We start from the raw sequence: 17,912 nt of genomic DNA on the forward strand, positions 1-17,912 counted from the left end.
TGAAAGATCTTGCCCACAGTTGAGTGATCACATCTCCACAGAAACATCCAATCAAAAGTCTCCAACCCAATCAACACCAATACTTTCCTGCCCACACAAGACTGCATCAAAGATAATGGCATTTTGGGGCACATGATACATCAAAACCAGCACAGACACCATATTGGAAACATGGAGAATAAGTGTTACATAATTCTAAGACATCCCCAGTTGTCTTCTAATTGGTTTCCAGAATGTTGGCAGTCTGGCTCTACCTTCTGAGTAGCAGGTTGGGAGGCTTCCCTCTGGGGAATTGGATCAACTCACAAGAAATGACTCATTGAAATTGGCCTTGGGAGTTCTCCAACAAAACACACAACTTTATCTTAACTGATGATTCCCACATTTGGCAAACATCTCCCATCTGTGCAGATCTTGTAGCTGACTTTTTTAGTTTTTCTTTCTTAAATATAAAAAGACAACTAGTGCTTCCCAAACACTTATGAAAAACTTGTGACATGAAAGATAGAAGACCCCACCCCTCCAAAAAAATTAGGAGAGGACAGAAACTCACAAAGAGAAGACAACTTAGAGGAAAAGTTATTATTAAACTCAGAGATGTTTTTATGGTAAAACAGGAACCGAATGCTATAAAAATAGAATATCCTGAAGGTACAAGAGATCTTAGAGAGTACAACTACTGTGCTAGAAATGAAAAACTCATTAGAAGGTGAAAAGATAAGAATGATATTTATTAATTCAACAAATATTTATTAACCACCCACTACATGGGAGAACAATGCTGAGGATACTTTGGTAAATAAAACAAGCAAAAATAGCAGTGCTTTCTCTGGTAGTGGCATCATCTTATTTTTTTAATGTATTTCTGGGTTTCAGAGTTTTATGTGAAAATATATTCTTTTTATAAGTAGAAGAAAATTTTATTTAAAAAAGAAGAGAAGCAATAGCAGTGGAAAGTTTTGCAATGAAGAGATCAAGGAAGGCTTCAGGGAGTGGATGACATGGATGCTGGACATGATAGTATTAGAAGGAGTTTCCTAGGAGGAAATGAGCTGGGGGAGCATATTCCAGGCAGAGAAAACAGTGTGAGCTGAAAGTCAGGAAAGAGTCACCTTTCAGAGGTAGATTACTCATCTTTCTCTGAGTTAAGATGCTAAGTTAGAGATGCTATCTTGAGAGATACTAACTTAGAGAGTTAAGATGCTAACTTAGAGTTAAGATGCTATCTTGAGGGAATTTTTTACTTTACAAATCTCTTCTTTCTTACAACAGATTCTCTACACCCCTGGCTTGTGACTGATATTTGCAACTACTATGAACCAAGAGGGTCTTGCAAGCCCTAAGTTTTTCATTTGTCTTTGAAATTTTATTCTTTGCAAGGAAATAATTGATTGTAAGAACAAATCAAGCATATTATATGTAATATTTTGAAGAAAAATCAGGTAGGCTAATATAAAAGAGCAGTGTATTTCTGGAGCTGCTATTACTGACATACACGTGCATAACATTTTATCTGTACAGAATGCTTTCAAGTATTTATCCCATTTGAGCATCTGAGAATTAGTTACTATTAACCCCACTGTGCTGGTTTAGATGTATTATGTCCACCAAAATGCCATGTTCTTTGATGCAACCTTGTGGGGGCAGATGTATTAGTGTTGATTAGGTTGGAACCTATTGATTGAGTGTTTCCATGGAAATGTGACTCAATCAACTGTGGGCAAGACCTTTGATTGGATAATATCCATGGAGGTGTTACCCCACCCATTCAGGGTGGTCTGAATTAAATCACTGGAGCCATATAAAAGAGCTGACAAACAGAAGGAACTCAGAGCAGCTTAGAGAGACATTTTGAAGATGGCCGTTGAAAGCTGACACTGACATTTTGGAGAATGCCATTTTGAAACACAACCTGGGAGCAAGTAGACACCAGCCACATGCCTTCCCAGTTAACAGAGGTTTTCCGGGTGCCAATGGTGTTTCTCCAGTGAAGGTACCCTATAGTTGATGCCTTATCTTGGACACTTAATAGCCTTAAGACTGTAACTTTGTAACCAAATAAACCGCTTTATAAAAGCCAATCCATTTCTGGTGTTTTGCAAAATGGCAGCATTAGCAAACTGGAACACCCATTTTACATGTGAAGAAATTGAGACTCAAGTATTCCTTGTCAATAACACAGAACTAATAAATGCCGAAACTAGTACTAGGTTTCTTTGTTTGTTTGCTTTAATTCTAAGTCCTGTGTTTTTTCCAATATGCCCTGCCATTTCTTCTCTATATGAGTTATATGTGTTCTGAAGTTAGAGGCAGTTGTTACATTAAAAAATTAGCCACAGTAATAGCCATCTTGCTGTTTCCAATACTGTTACCTCTTTCTGAACTGCTTATTACAGTAATATGATTCTGTAAAAAATATCCATTTTCTTTTGGTTGAGCATTTTGGAGGCATTTATCCAAGGCAGTCAAAAGAGCTCTTGGGAAAGCAGGTGAGTTTAATTTTGTTTGAGTTTTTGTAAATTTGACGAATGATCAACTTTAAAAGAATGCTGTATTTGAATGTCAAAAATTCTTGAATGCTATTCTGGTAAAAAGACAAATAATGGTGCCCGGGTGGAAAGTTACCGGTTGGTTACTCATTGAACCAATATTGATCAGAGCCTGTTATGTACTAGGCATGGTGTTAGGTGCTCAGGGAGCAGAACAGATGCAACCCCTTTACTTGGTGAGTTTCCAGTATAATGGGGAGACTTTAATCAGTAGTTATACAAATAAACACATGATGACAAACTTGTGGTAAATGCCATTAGGGGAAGAAAGATGGGCTAAAAACCATTTAATGGAAGATGCTGACCTAATATGGAGGGGTTGGATGGGGCTTTTCCTGAGGAATGAACTTGGTGCCGAGGTCTGGAGGAGAATTAGGAATTAACTAGGTGAGGACTTCTGGCAGAGAGATCAGGGAGACCATGGCTTGAGCATGGGAAGAACAGGGAAAATGGTACTCGAGGAAGCTGGGAAGGTAGGCTGGGGCCAGACCATACAAGGTGTGCTGAGGCATTTTGTATTCATCCCAAGAGCAGGGGGTACCATTATAAGAGTTTTAAATGAGGATGACTGAGTCACAGCCACTTTGTGGATAGCAAACTGTTCCGGTTTGCTAATGCTGCAGTTATGCAAAATACCAGAAATGGATTGGCTTTTATAAAGGGGGTTTATTCAGGTACAGATTTAAAGTTCTAAGGCCATAAGAGTGTCCAAACTAAGGCATCAAGAAGAGAATACCTTCACTGAAGAATGGCCATTGGTGTCCAGAACACCTCTGTCAGCTGGGATGTGGCTGGTGTTTGCTGTTCCTTTGTTCCCAGGTTGTGTTTCGAAATGGCTTTCTCCAAAATGTCTCTGGGCTTGTCTCTCTTAGGTTCTCCAGAGCAAACTCTGGGCTAGCATCTCTAGGCATCTCCAAGCATCTGGGTCTCCTGGCTTAGCATATCCCAGGGCATTTTTGTCTCTCTGCTCTCTGTGCAAGCTCCCTTTAAAGGATTCTAGTAAACTAATCAAGACCTACCCTGAATGATTGGGGTCAAATCTCCATGGAAACATCCAATCAAGACGTCATACCCTAATCAAAAAGATTAATCGATCTGCCCCCACCAGATTGCATTAAAGAATATGTTTTTTTCTGGGGGACATAATATACACAAACCAGCACACAGACCAAAAGGGTCTATTAGGAAAAAGGGAGTTATGGTATTTCATGGAAAGATTACAGCGATTTGAATTAGTGTGGTAGCATTGGAGCTGTAGATAGCTGCTAAAAGTGGCAAGATAGTAAGAAGATGAAATCAACAGAACTGGGTGATGGATTTGATTTAGAGATAAGGAAGAGGAAGTTAGATTTCTGTTATAAAGGAACAGAAGGGAACATAGGGAGAGAACCAGGTTTATCAGGGAGAGAGATGGAGATCATGAGTTCTGTTTTGGATGTGTTAGAGGAGTGTAGAGCCTTTGAGACATTCAAGTGAAAACTTAAAGTAGGCCATTGGATATATGGGTCTGAATTTTAGAAGGGTGATATAATCCATACATGTAAATTTAGGTGTCATCTGTTTTTAGATGGTAATTTAAGCCATGGGCACAGGTGAGGGAGAAAGTATAGAGTAAGAAGAGGCCTAGGCCTCAACTTTAAGGAACTCTTGATATTTTGTGTCCAGGTAGAAGGGGATGAGCCTGCAAAGGAGACTTAAAAATAGCCAGAGAGGTGAGGAGGAAGCCGGGAAGTCATAGCAGCCCAAAGAAAGACAATGAATCAAGAAGGAGGTGGTAGATAGTGGTGTATAGTAGTGCTAGGAGGTTTCGTTGACAAGGACCACTCTGAGAAATGCCATTGGATCTGGCAACATGGAGGACATTGGTGACTTTAACAGGAAATACCAGTGGTCAGCTGACAGGGGCAGTCCAACTGGACAGAGTAGAGCAGGGAGAGGAGTAGATGGTGAGGGAAGGACCTAGTGAGGGTCCACAAACTGGAAAACTTTGGCTCTAAAAAGGGAAGGAGAGGGTATTAGCTAGCATGAGATAGAAGATCAGCTATGGGAGGCTTTTCTGTTTATTGTTTTGTTGTGTTTTCAAAACAGAAAATGGAGCAAGTTTTGGTGTAGATGGGAAGAAATCTCATTAACCAGAGAAACTGAACATAGAAGTGAAAGAGGGGCTAATTGAGAGTGTTCAGGATAAGAATTTTATAGAAAAAAATTGCCAGGCTACCCCAAGATCCCCTTTATAATTCCTTCTTCATTGCAGTGAATACTGAAGGAAGATTTCTATTGAATTCTTGAGCAAATATTTTGAGAGAATATGGCTCTGTCAAGTATCAACATTAGACGATATTGTCTGGTAATGTACACATCTGCATCATGATTCACATCCTTTACTCATCTTTGCTTATTTTTTCAGGAGGTGATGAGGACGTAGAGAGTCCAGAGATGACAACATCTCGAACACTTCCAAAGATACCGTTTACTAGTGCTGCACCAAAAGTGGAAACTACGACACTGAAAATACAGAACAAGATACCTGCTCAGACGAAGGTATGTTTTGTTTTGCAATACGTACATTATCAGGCTATTGTAAACACTTCTCTTTTTTAATTGTACAGAATAGTCCTTTTAAAAGGACCCTTTTAAAAACGCATAAGGGCAAATGGTCTTTTCATTGTGTTATTGTAAATAGTTCTTCCTTATTCTTTATGATCGTTTTGATATTTACCCACCTACTGCTTTTATCACCCAAGCCTAGCTTATATAAAAATATATTTACATAGTGCTCCTTTTGAAGAAACTCACAGCCCAGCTAAGAAGCAAAGCTTTTTCAGTTTAATTGACTTAAGCCAAGAAAATTTGTTTTTGTTTCATAAAGGATATTTTAAGTTAAAACACTGTGAACTTTACATATACTCAAACAAGTTATGAAATAAAGATGCTCGAATTCACATCCTGAGATGGCAACCCATCTCAAATCATTTCTCAGTCTCAGGTCCATCATCAGTAGTATATAAACTTTGAACTTTTTCAGTTGATGATGATGAATTTTGGCATATCTATACATACTCATTTTTGAGAGCTTACTTTTATTAAGAATAAGGTGTTTAGTTTTAGAACAGAACAAAACTACTAGCTAATGAAAAAATGACTCATGATTTTGTCCTGGATTAGCAGAATATTGCTGTTTGCTGACCTATCTGCTAATAGATAAGCTATTCAAGTAAAAAAAAAATGCATATTAAAGTCTGAAGAAGGCATAGATTTCAAATCCTGGATCTGGTCAAGTTTCTTAGCACATTCCAAATGGGTTGTTGAGAAAATTAAACATGAGTGCACGTAGCCTGAGTACCTGAGACCTAGTAAAGCATTGTCAGCCTTGAATTTGGTGGAGCAGTAGAGACCAAGCTGATTCACCAGTTGTTCATTGAGCACATGTAATAACAACAATGGCAGACTTTGTAGATGGTTCTGGGGTAACACGCTGCTTGTGGAAACTTAGGAACAGAAGTGCCCCCTTTTGGAGCTCACCCTGTCTTGGAGATGCTGCCAAGCTGCATCAGCAGACAGGATGTGGAAGGCTGTGTCATGAAGGTAGTGCCAGGCCTTCTTGGAAAGAGAAGCATCCCTCTGCAGGAAGGAACATATGTGGACTTTCTACCCTTTCAATTTCTTTCCCTTACCAGAGTGCTTTGTTCTTTCTCCCCCTCCTTGGTCCTCCTAGGGTATGTGGCCAGGATGGTGAAGGGCAGAGCTGGATGGGTTTCTGCAGGTTTGAAGCAACCAGGATGTCATCTCTGGACTGGAGTGCTCTCTGCGGGCTGAGAAGGGTCAATTACTGTTAGTGACAGACTGACTTCACAGGCCAGGTGATAGGAAAGCATGGAGAAGCTCCCTGAGGACTGAGGCAGACGTTCTAGCATGTCCTGGCTCCATGAATGGTAGCTGCTCAGTAAATGTGTAAGCTGAATAAATGGAAGAAGAAGGGAAAGGGCAAGAAATAAAAAGTAACAAGTTCAATTTATGGTAGATTGGCCAAACGCCTCAGGGTTTGTGGGGCACAGTTACCCAGTGTGGCCATCCTGACATGAAAGACTACCTGTCATGAAAGCTACCTGTCATGGCTGAGTCTCTTGAAGCCAGTGACCACTAGGACTTGCTAGATTGAGACAAGAAATCCTCCTGGGTGAGTTTTGGACACTCATGATAAAGAGTTGTATCTCTCCTAAGCAAAACCTAATTTGACCTAGAGTTCTGGTGTGTTGAAAATAACAGATTGAAAATTGATTGTTTTTTGAAATTGATTTTAAGGAATTAATGGCATCAGATCAAGATGAAAAGATAGACATTTGACAGATGAGCCTAGAAATTAAAGATCTCCAAACATTTAAATATATTTGTGTCCCTAGTAGTATTTGTGTTCAATGTAAGAATAAAAAAAAATGATCCATTCATGGGAGATTTATTGAGTGCTACTATGTGTCAAGAAATGTTCTAGGTCCTGATAATGATAACATTGATAATGAATAACATTAAATTTTCCATATTGCAGTTACATGGTACAGCTGAATTAAACATTGCCTCTGGAATAAATAATGTAGATTTTGCTTTTGAATGGGTCTCGTGGTGGCATTAGTGTCACTTTGTAGATATTCTGTCTAGTTTGTTGTAAATTTATGTGATAAAGAAAAAGAACACAGTTATCTGTTTAAGTAGGACATTGCTCATAGCCTATTACTTCCATTACATTTCCAGGCATCCAAATAACCAGACATGTATCTAACGGATCTTTAATTGGCTTCATTTAATCATCTGTGCTGCCTTTTTATAATTTCCCTTTGCACATATAAACAAAAGTAAAGGTGTTTCAGATGAGTTCTTTGTTGTGGGATGATTTCCTCTTAATAAAATCTCTGCTACCCTACAATAAAACTTCTCAATTTAAAAAATGAATGTGCATCCAGAGCACCTTGGGGTTAGGACTTAATTTGTGTATTGGTGGACCATTCATTGAAGTGCATGGCAGCCACAGTTCTGCAGAGACCTTCTGTTCCCACACCCAAAGACCCATGGAAATCAAGCTTCTACTAGCCAGTGGATCAGAAGCTGAAGCAGAAGGAACTAAACAGTGTCAAGAATTTTTGCAAATGATTTTAGGGACTCAGTAAACCTGAAGTGAAATCGTGTGATTTTCCATAATATGAAACAAAGATGGCAAGAATAAGTTAAACTCTGTCTCTAATAACTATGTATATCTACCCTGTTCCCCACCAGAACCTGCTTAGCTCTTTCCTTTGTCCACAAACCTGAGTATCCACTTGAGTTTTCTCTTTCCCAACCTCTAATAACAGTGCTAATGAGCAATGAAAAGGTTTGTAGATTAGAATCTGAATAATAAGTTTCCACATCTGTTGAGTTGTCTGTCCTTCCACCAGGCAGCCAATTAATGATGGGCTTTCCCTGACAAGAAGGGAGGTAACAGGCAAAATATTGTCCATGAGCTCTCTTTTCCACTTTACTTTGGTAATTGAAGGCCTGGGAAGATCTATCATATTGTCCTCTATCACAGTAATATAGAGAGCAATGGAATTGTGGATGCATATTGTACAGCGGTGAAGAGATAAATTCTCTATGGTCCTGTTTCTTTTAAATTCTGTTAGGTTGCGTTTAAGGGAGTAAAGGTTTCTTGAGAGTGGAGAAAGTAAGACAGTCATTCTTTCTGACAATTTATCCCACAAAAATTTTCAGTGGGAGCCTAGTGTTCTGTTCATGAGGCAAAGACCCATTGACCTGTAGTTCAAATGGATCCACCTGGTCCTAACTTGTGGTCCTTCCTAGCAATGAGATTGACCTTAAGGCACATCAAGAAGGTGAATTCCTTTCTTCTTACATTCTTTAACCCTATAGACTTAATTAGTGAAATGCCCAGTAGAGTCCTACTATAGATAGTTAGATATTCTTAGGAGGGTAGTAGTGCTAGAAAGGATTATTACCTACAGTATTTATGGCCCAATGGAGTTGACAGTGCTTTTGATCAATTGTGTTGGCCAACAAGAACTTCAACCTGGTAGAGAATAGGTAGCATATTTGAATTGAAGTTCTCTAACTGGTTCTCAAACCATGAAATTGTCTGGAAGCTTTAAGCTTTAAGCAATAAATAAGTCAAAGACAGATCCCTATCCCAGACTAAAGAATCTTTAGTGGTAGAACGCTGCCCCTCCCCTTCACCCCTACCCCTACCCCCTCTTTTTCAGGCATTTTAGTTGATTCAGATTTTAGCCAGGGTTTGAGAGCTATTGCTATTACCTTGGGTCTTTCGCCCAAGATTGCTAGCCTTGGTGCTGAATACAAGATGGGTGGTTTATGTGTTGGTGCGGTAAACTGCAGAGTGTTCTGGGGTTTTAGAAGGTGGTGATCAGGAGGGCTTCACTGAGGACAAATGGACAATGAAAAAAGTAAAAACTTTGGATTGGGGTTAGAAGAACTGTATAAAAGAAGGCACAGATGTTAAGAGTCAACTTTGGTAAGTAAAAGGCAAGGTGGATATAGCCTGTAGGGGTTTCCGCTAGGGAATAAGTGGTGGGCTGGGCAGGGGAGGGGATGGATTGGAAGGCAACCAACACCAGCAGTTATGAGATTGTCACAGGAGCCTGGGTGTAATGTGATAAAGTCCTGAACAAGGCTTGGGAAATGAGCCTCCAAAGAAGGAGCTTAATTTGAGAAAGATGGTGAAAAGGCAATTTGATAGGATTATGAAGCAAAAAAGCCTTTGAAATGTGCCAAAATAGTAAATATGGGGGCCCAGAAGAATAGGAATACCATTGATGGAAATAGGAAAGTTGCTTTATACTCTTGACAAGTAGTATTAAAGGTGGTGCAGCCAAGGGTTAATGACCCTTGGGCTACTGGCTAGGCAGTAATACTGCTGACTAAAGAGGATGCTATGAGAGTTACTACCATAGGTTTATACTTTAGAATTGTAGAATGTCTAAGGCCCTTAGAGTGCCCTTCAGTTGACAGATCAGGAAACTGAAGTCCAGCAAATTTGTCAGTTGCAGATCCTAGGCTACCTGACGTCCTAGTTTAGGGTTTCTGAAGATGTAAGAGGGAGTAATAGGTGCAGGAAAGAATGAGGTCTCGGGCTGCTCCCACAGAGCAGGAGTAGGAGGAACTCAGCAGATGTGGGAGCACACCTTGGAGAGAATGCTTGAAAGGACGCTGTCGTTAGCAGAGCCATGTGCATTAATGAGATGAAGGAGTAAGGATAATTGGGCAATGCTATTGGTTTGCCTAAAATTGGAAGTGCTTGAGAAGAGATCTTATGACATGTCTACTAAACAGCCTAGCATGTCATTAGGATTATCATACATGCACTAAATATTTATCTTGCTTACTTGTATGATATGTGTTACACAAAACCTTGAACCACATGACTTCACATGGGACTCACCCATTGGTATAAACATCACACAAAGCAATTATTCCAATTATTTCCTAATCTCCTTCTATGAAAAAAAAGGAACTCTGGCTCATACTCATTTTTTATTCCACATTTCCAGCACAGTTTTTAAAATCCATATAATTTTTCCCATACCAGTCACCTGAAGAAATTGATAAGGAGAAAGTTCACCTCTCTGACTCAGAAAGGAAAATGGACCCAGCTGAAGAGGATGCAAATGTGTATACTGAGAAGCACTCGGACAATCTTTTCAAACGAACAGAAGTCCTGGCAGGTGAGGCATGGGAGGGAGGGGTATGTGGGATCAGTCCCTGTATCAGCCTCTGTTTGTCCGAGTGATACTCAGGTGTACGCAAAGCTTGCTGAATGGCACTTTCCTACTGAAAGCAGTCTTGAGGGCCCTTCATTCCAGAGGTTAGGCAAATATTGTCTTTATTTTCTGTCAACTCTCTCAGCCTTATCCCTTGATAAGCCATTGCATGGTTGGCATGGGGGTAGCCCAAAAAAGGGAAGTTTAAGATATGACTTGGTCTATAATAACTGTGGGGATGGAGGGGGTGGATGTTGAAGCTTAATCACTCTTGCTCTGAGTCATGAAAATGAATTTTGGAAAGGAAAAGATCTTATTTGAAGGGGAGGGCCAGTTTACACAAATAATTTCCATGGTGTTAAGAATGCGGTCTTTAATTGCAACTTATCTGATGGAAGTATTAACATTTGATTTTAAAAGAAGAAATTTGGAAGATTTAAGAACACCTAATCCTTGACAGGATAGTCCCAAATCCAAAACCAGAAAAGAAATTTGCATGCTTTTTTTCCATATTTACTCTTTAAAAAATTTAAGTCAATTAAATCATGTTTTGCGTTTTCACTGAAAAAGCAATTAGAAGATTAGAATATGAAATGTGAGTAACTGAAAAGACTAAAGCATTTTAAAGTACAGAATTAGTGGAGGTCACAGGCAGATTTTTCTTACTGAGGCTTTTGAGCGATATTATTAATACTAATCAAAGAAAGTATTGTACCTTCCTGAGGAATGTCAGATTTGCATAATTACCTGGTTGCTTCATTGAATCCAGTTTTTTTTTTTTTTTAATTTTGGGGTTTTCAAATTAAGCCTTTTGTAAAGTGTAAATAGGGCTTGACAAAGCTAATTTCTGCAATCCTTGAATCTCTTCTAAAAGTAATCTTCCTTTTTGTATGTTTCAGCTGTCATTGCTGGTGGAGTCATCGGCTTTCTCTTTGCAATTTTCCTTATCCTGCTGTTGGTGTATCGCATGAGAAAGAAGGATGAAGGAAGCTATGATCTTGGAGAACGCAAACCATCTAGTGCTGCTTATCAGAAGGCACCTACTAAGGAGTTTTATGCATAAAACTCCCACTTAGTGTCTCTATTTAAGAGATCACTGAACTTTTAAAAATAAAGCTTTTGCATAGAATAATGAAGATCTTTGGTTTTTGTTTTTCTCATTAAAGAGCCATCCTGGCACCTTAATGATAAAATCCCATTGTATTTAAAACTTTTCATGTATTTCTTTAGAACAAGATAAAATTAAAACTTAACATCTGCAGTGTTCTGTGAATAGCAGTGGCAAAATATTATGTTCTACAAATCTTCAATGTTCATGGAATCGGTTTAAACTTATATGCGCAAATACGATATAATTGTTTTTATCCTACGGTTTGAAGATGAAAGCTGTTTAATTTTTGTCAGCATGTCTCAGATTGACCTTCTTACCAAGTTGGTCTTACTTTGTTAATTTATCTGTTGTTCCCCTCTTCTCCTCTGCTCCCACCTTGTCCTCTTAAAAACAAAACAAAACCCTATGCCTTTTGTAGCTGTCATGGTGCAATTTGTTTTTGGATAATTCAGATAATGATAATTTAGTGTATATGTGATTTTCAAATATGTAAACTTTAACCTCCACTTTGTATAAATTTTTAAGTGTCAGACTATCCATTTTACACATACTTTGTTTATCATTTACCGGTAGCTTCGGGCAGATTTGCAATAGCAAATTAATGTGTAAAATTGGATTATTACCACAAAACTGTTTAGTCATATCTATCTAATCAGATCTTCTTTTGGGAGGATTTGATGTGAGTTACTGACAAGCCTCAGCAAACCCAAAGATGCTAACAGTATTTTGAGAAGTTGCTGCAGATTCCTTTGGCCACTTTCTTTGTTTAATTTCTTGAAATTTGAGGATACAAGTAGGGATTTAAAGAAAAATCCGTTTTTGTTCATAAAAATGCATTTAAGTTGTAAACGTCTTTTTAAGCCTTTGAAGTGCCTATGATTCTATGTAATTCGTCGCAGACTGGTGTTAATGAGTATATATATATATAACAGTTAAAAAAAAGTTGGTATTTTATAAGCACAGACAATTCTAGTGGTAACTTTTGTAGTCTTACGAATAAATATAAATTGTAATTTGGGGACATAAAAACTACTGAATAAATTATGTGGCCTAATATTGGAAATGTCACTGTTATAAATTTTGTACATTTTCAAGCAAATGTACATCTCCTCTTTGCTAACAACCATCTGCTCTCAAGGATGGCATGGGTTTAATTTCTGCGTGTTCTGCAGTGTCTGTAAATCAAGACCAAAGAGGCCGTTGATGAGGCTGTTTATTACCAATCACTTCTGAATTGGCCAGAGGAAATCTGAATGTATCATCTCGTGTGTGTTTGGGTGCAGATTCTGGAAGGCTGCCAGGGAATTACGAAATTGTAACTTTTATAGGATAGTTGATGGAAATATTGAGACAGATGCCTGCCTTTGCAAATAACTTTTAACACTGTAAATTCCAAAGAACTGAAGGGGGCTTTCCTGGACTAGATAGCTCAGGCTTAGTCCCATAGATTGATTTACCCTTGAAACTGTGCTCCAAATCTCTCTTGAAGCTTAACTGAAGAACTATAACAGACAAAAGACTATATAGTTCACACTCCAGGGAAGATGCCAAGGGCTGGGAGGTTCTGGGCGTTATAATGCACGAGGGCCTCACTGCCTGGGATTGGAGGTGCTGGAAAGCAGGGATGCCCTGAGGAGGGAAGGAAGCATGTGGGTCCCCTTGCTGGCTGGGTACTTTTTTCTCACTGAACATTTCCTTTTTCTGTTTACCGTTAAATTTTTTTTTAAAAAAACTGTGAGCTGCCAAAGTAGGAAGAAGACAGCAAAAAACAGCAACTTTTCCAACATATTCACTTTTAATAAAGTATGAATGCTTCATTTAGAGAACATTCCCTGGAATTGCCACAGAATTCAGTTTAAATGTTTATTTTTAAGCAGTGCTTGGAACAATGTTTACTTCAATCCTTAATGGCCTTAATTCTCAAATCCCTGTCCCATCACTTACAGAATCAGTCCACTTTAAAGTGATTAGAAGGAAGCGATAGCACCTTCTGAAGCCGCACGATGTCCCTCAATTACAGAGGTTAAGAATGTAGCGGGTATACCTCTAACTGTGCAAAGCATAGTGAAATTCAAGTCATAGAATAACAACTGCTTGGAGTATTCGTGCCAGGAAAAGAAAATTTCTGGCAATATTTTGTCACTGCTGTAAAGCAAAGTATTTGTTAAAGTGCCAAAATAAAGTCTGTCATGCTGAACGTAAAAACTCATTGTATAGACTGACATCCCGTTTTCTTCAACTGTTCACTTTTCTGCCTAGTTTTTTTCTTTTTTAAGATGCAGTAAATAATACTATTAAAAATGTTAGTCATGGTTACTGAGTTCAGGAAAATTTTGGTAAAATACAAATATTAAAGCTAATGTGAAAATGTCCTGTTTCCTTGACCACATGTAAATGATTTCCTTTGTGTGAATATAGCTTTGTGTCTGAGGGATTTGCAGTGTTTAAACTGTGCCATTTTCAGCATATGTGGGGAAATGGGGTGAGCCCACATTATCTTCAAGTTTCAGCTGCAGGTGCTTAGTGCCTGAACCTCGAATCAAGACCTGGTTAATAAAATTGAATTTAAGTTAGACAAGATTTTAGAAATTGCCATCTATTAATGTTAAGAATTTGATAAAGTTTTGGATCATATGTGTAGTAAATTTGTATTTTGGTAATGTGCCCTGTTTATACAAATTAGACAAATGTCTTTGCTTGTGGAGAGTAATTCTGGGTTAAAGAGAGAAGCTTAAGTAATAAAACACAACTATCTTACTCTAGTGGCCTTAAATAACTAATATGTCCTATAAAGGGTGCTGGTTCATGGAAAAACAGGCACAATAATTACTTTATTGTCTTTTGGAGCTTATTTTTTCAATATTATTGACAAACATTTTGTAACTTCAGGGAAAATTTTAAGTGAGGAACAAAAGTATAAAACCTAAAAATGGACTGTATTGCAGGGTTAATTTTATAAGCAGGATCTTCCCTGAAACTTTATTACAGTATATATAATGGGGTGGTAGGAAAAAATACATTTTAATATGTTTGATTAAAAAAAACAATGCTGTTAAGCAGTGCTAAGTCTCTACTGTGAATTTCCAAGCTGTAAGCCTCACAGACAACAGTGCTTTTCAATTAAATTAATCAAACCAGATCATAAATGGAGTAGTTGGAATTGAATGATCACTAAGTTTCTTTTGGTGCTAATATGACAATAGTGAGATTTGAGACTTGATTCTTCTGGGAAATTAGAGTCAATCCTCATAGAAACTTTTAGAAGGATAGAACAACATGAGTCTGCTTTTTAGTAGTAAAAACAGTATCAAAATGAATTGTCCCTCTCTGCCTCCTAACTCCGAGTGACTTCACTCATGATCTACGGTTCTAAAGTTTCATTTCTCTTTATCTTCTGCATATGGTCTTTAATAGGGCCAGTTCTGAACAAGAAATCCTGGTGGCTTTGGGAGCAGCTTGGTTTCCTGTGAATTCGCTAGAAGGGTGTAACCCAAGCCAAAGTTCCAACCCACAAATAGCAGAGTGAAGCTTTCAGCCTTGGTGCTTCAGATGTGCTGGGCACAAGACATTGATTCCAGTCTCTTTAGCAAAGTAGCATTCAAGCAACAAGGCACCAAGGTTCAAGCAACATATGCTTGTATCAGGCGACAAATACTTGCCTACTGAGACTATGCACCAGACACTTCTAGCAGCTTGGTGTATAGTGGTGAAGTTGATAGACTGAGACCTTGCCCTCATGGAGCTTTTGTATGACGGGAAGGGGCTGCCTAGTGAAAATGATCAGGTTTGGTCATTTCTGTGATTGAGTGATGGGTATAATACAGGCTGATGTAAAGACTGGAGGACTGTATTAGGATAGAATAGATATGCAGGAACAATCTTAGCAACTTAAAACTTGAGAGATTTATTCCTTGTTCATGCTACATGTCCATGGGTTGGCAGAGAGTTCTGCTATGAATAATTGTCATTCTCACTCCAGGACTTAGGCTGATAGAGTAGCCATTACCTGGGACTCTGCCTGTCACTAATAGAAGGAAAAGAGTGTGATGAAGCACATGGTGGCTTATGTCACTTCTACCCACATTTCATTGGCTAAAGCAAGTCATGGCTGCACTTAACTGCCAGAGAACAGAGAAGTACAATTCTACTTGTGTGCAGAGGTGAGAGATGGGATGTTTGTAAGCAGCCATAATTTCTACTATGGCCTGGTCCAGAAAGATCTCTGAGAAGATGAGGTCTGAATGATGGAGAGAGTTAGGCTAAAATCTGGAGATGAGGATTCCAGGCTGCAGGAAGGCTCTGAAGATGGAACAAGGTTGGCATATTGGAGGAAGAGCAAGAAGGCCAGATGGCTGGTGAGCAAAGGGAAGAGTGACAGAAGAGGGCCGAAAAGTGTAATTGCCTTGTAGCTAGTTGTCCTTCCACTTTTTTTCTCTTACAATTTAATCTCCACAAGGAAGCTAGACTGATCTCTTTAAGAAACAAATTAGTTTATGTCATTCCCTTGCTTAAAACTCTACAATGGCCCCTGTAGCACTTGGAATAAAGTCCCTGCTCCCTACCCTTGTCCTCAAGGCCTGCAGGACCTGACCCTGGACAGTGCTAGGGGACACAGTGGAGGTAGCATGGCCAGGTAGGTGGGACTGCAGTTATATAGAGGAGAGATGGTGGTGGCTTGGCATAAAGTGGTAATAGCAGAATTGGAGAGGACTGGAGAGGAATTGTTTTTAGAGGTAGAATAGAATTAACAAGCCTTATTAAGAAGCTGGATGTTGGGCATAGGAAATGGAGTAGAAAGTAAGGAAAGAAAGGAACCAGAGATGACATCTATACTTTGGGCTGAGCAGTGAGTGAACTATGAGAAGGTGAATATTAAGGAAAAAGGAGAGGGTTGACTGGTAAATCAAAGAGTTCCTTTTGGGCCATGTTAGGTTCAAGAAGCCTATTAGACATCCAAGTGGACATGTCAGTTAAGCAATTAAATATGAGAATCTGGAGCTCAGAGAGGAGCTGGAGATAGTAAGTTGGTAGTTGTGCCCATATTTGCTTGTTGGCACTTGGATCCATTTCCTGTTCTCCTTTGTTCTGTTTTGTATAGACTAGGGCAAGGGATGTGGCAAGGCTGGTCCATGCAAACTACATTTCCCAAGCTTCCTTGCCAACTGGCTTCCCCAAAGGTTTGACCAATGGGAGACACTATTAGGAGACTAGAGGTCAGGAGGAAAGGGAAAGCCAGAGTAATTTTCCCTCTCTTTCTCTGCTTTGGACAGCATCTCCAGCAGCAGTGCATCTCCTCTGTGGTTTGAATTCTCACAAGGTAGGCCCTCCTCCACGACCCAAGCTTCCTTTGTTCCTAAACTGTCAGAGCCCGGTTTTCTCCCTTTGTGTCTAAGCCCTAGGGACGGGAGCAGCTTCCTGCTGTTGCTATTCTCCGGGTTACCTCGCCCTCTCCAGTTTGCCCTTAGAACGTTTCCAACATCTTTGTAACATATTGCCCAGATTAAATCCCCTCCATTGCCTGACCTGACAAGGGTTTTAAATTCCGTCTGTTGCATTACCTGGCAGGGGTTCTATTTTCCTTCCTGGACCCCAGCCGATGATGCGGTTGAGAACCGCATAGAGATGGTATTAAAAGCAGTGGGACTAGATGAGATTATGTGGGGGAAGTGAGTGGATAGAGAAGGAGAATGGCCCTTGGGTCTGCCTTCTAGCAAAGTATGACCATCTTTGGATGAACCATTACCAGATTCCCTCTTTAGTACCTGTCAGGGGACTGGATTGCCATTTGACAGATGCTTAATAGGGAACACAATCTTCAATTGCAAGGGGCAAAAAATCCCCAGAACACGTCATGAAGACCTCATATTTGAGAAAATTAATAAGCATGTTGAAGTATCTACTTCCATCAGGTCATTAATAACAGGCAGTATTAACTGGTTTAAAACAGAAAAAAATACTTGGGCAGAGGAATAATTATTTGAATATTCAGGAAATATCTATATTATCTATGTTTACAATTGGAAAATATCAGCAAACAGAACAGCAAGTAATCCTCCCACATTTCCATTTGTATCCTTGTCCGGGGGTCATTGAAAGCACAGTTTTTTGTCTCTTTCATTGCATCTGCTAAGTAAATACCAGAATAAGCTTGCAATTGTCTGTCCAAATTGCAAGGAAGAGTAGTAAAGATGGTACAAAATGCAGATGGATTTGTCTTCAAGATTCAGAAATTGAGGATCATGAAAATTTTCCTTTCCTGATATCATCACATCTCAGGCTTTCCTTTTTAGTATCTGTTACTGTCTTTTTCAGTTAGCTCATTTTTTTTCATGTGTAAAAGAAAGATAGCTACCATATTGGCTTATTGTGGGCATTCAACGAGGCAGTGGAGGTTATGCACCCAGCACTGTATCTGGCATCTGATAGACCCTCTAAAATACAAGATAGTGTATTCATTCCTTCAAAAAATGCCTCCTGAGCACTCATTATGTG

At 39.1% G+C, this 17,912-nt stretch overlaps 1 protein-coding gene across 1 annotated transcript in view; it reads left to right on the forward strand.

Moving 5' to 3' along the window:
• The window catches only part of SDC2 (syndecan 2), a 114,452-nt gene extending 100,672 nt beyond the window's left edge, over positions 1 to 13,780 (forward strand). The window contains exons 3-5 of the mRNA XM_037802915.1: positions 4,957 to 5,090; positions 10,138 to 10,273; positions 11,209 to 13,780. Of these exons, the coding sequence (XP_037658843.1) occupies positions 4,957 to 5,090; positions 10,138 to 10,273; positions 11,209 to 11,372 (434 nt within the window). The 3' untranslated portion in view covers positions 11,373 to 13,780. The remainder of the gene's footprint in view (positions 1 to 4,956; positions 5,091 to 10,137; positions 10,274 to 11,208) is intronic.
• The last annotated feature ends 4,132 nt before the right edge of the window (positions 13,781 to 17,912 follow it).

This window comes from Choloepus didactylus, chromosome 14, assembly GCF_015220235.1.
Source record: "Choloepus didactylus isolate mChoDid1 chromosome 14, mChoDid1.pri, whole genome shotgun sequence".
In the NCBI taxonomy this organism is placed as follows: domain Eukaryota; kingdom Metazoa; phylum Chordata; class Mammalia; order Pilosa; family Megalonychidae; genus Choloepus; species Choloepus didactylus.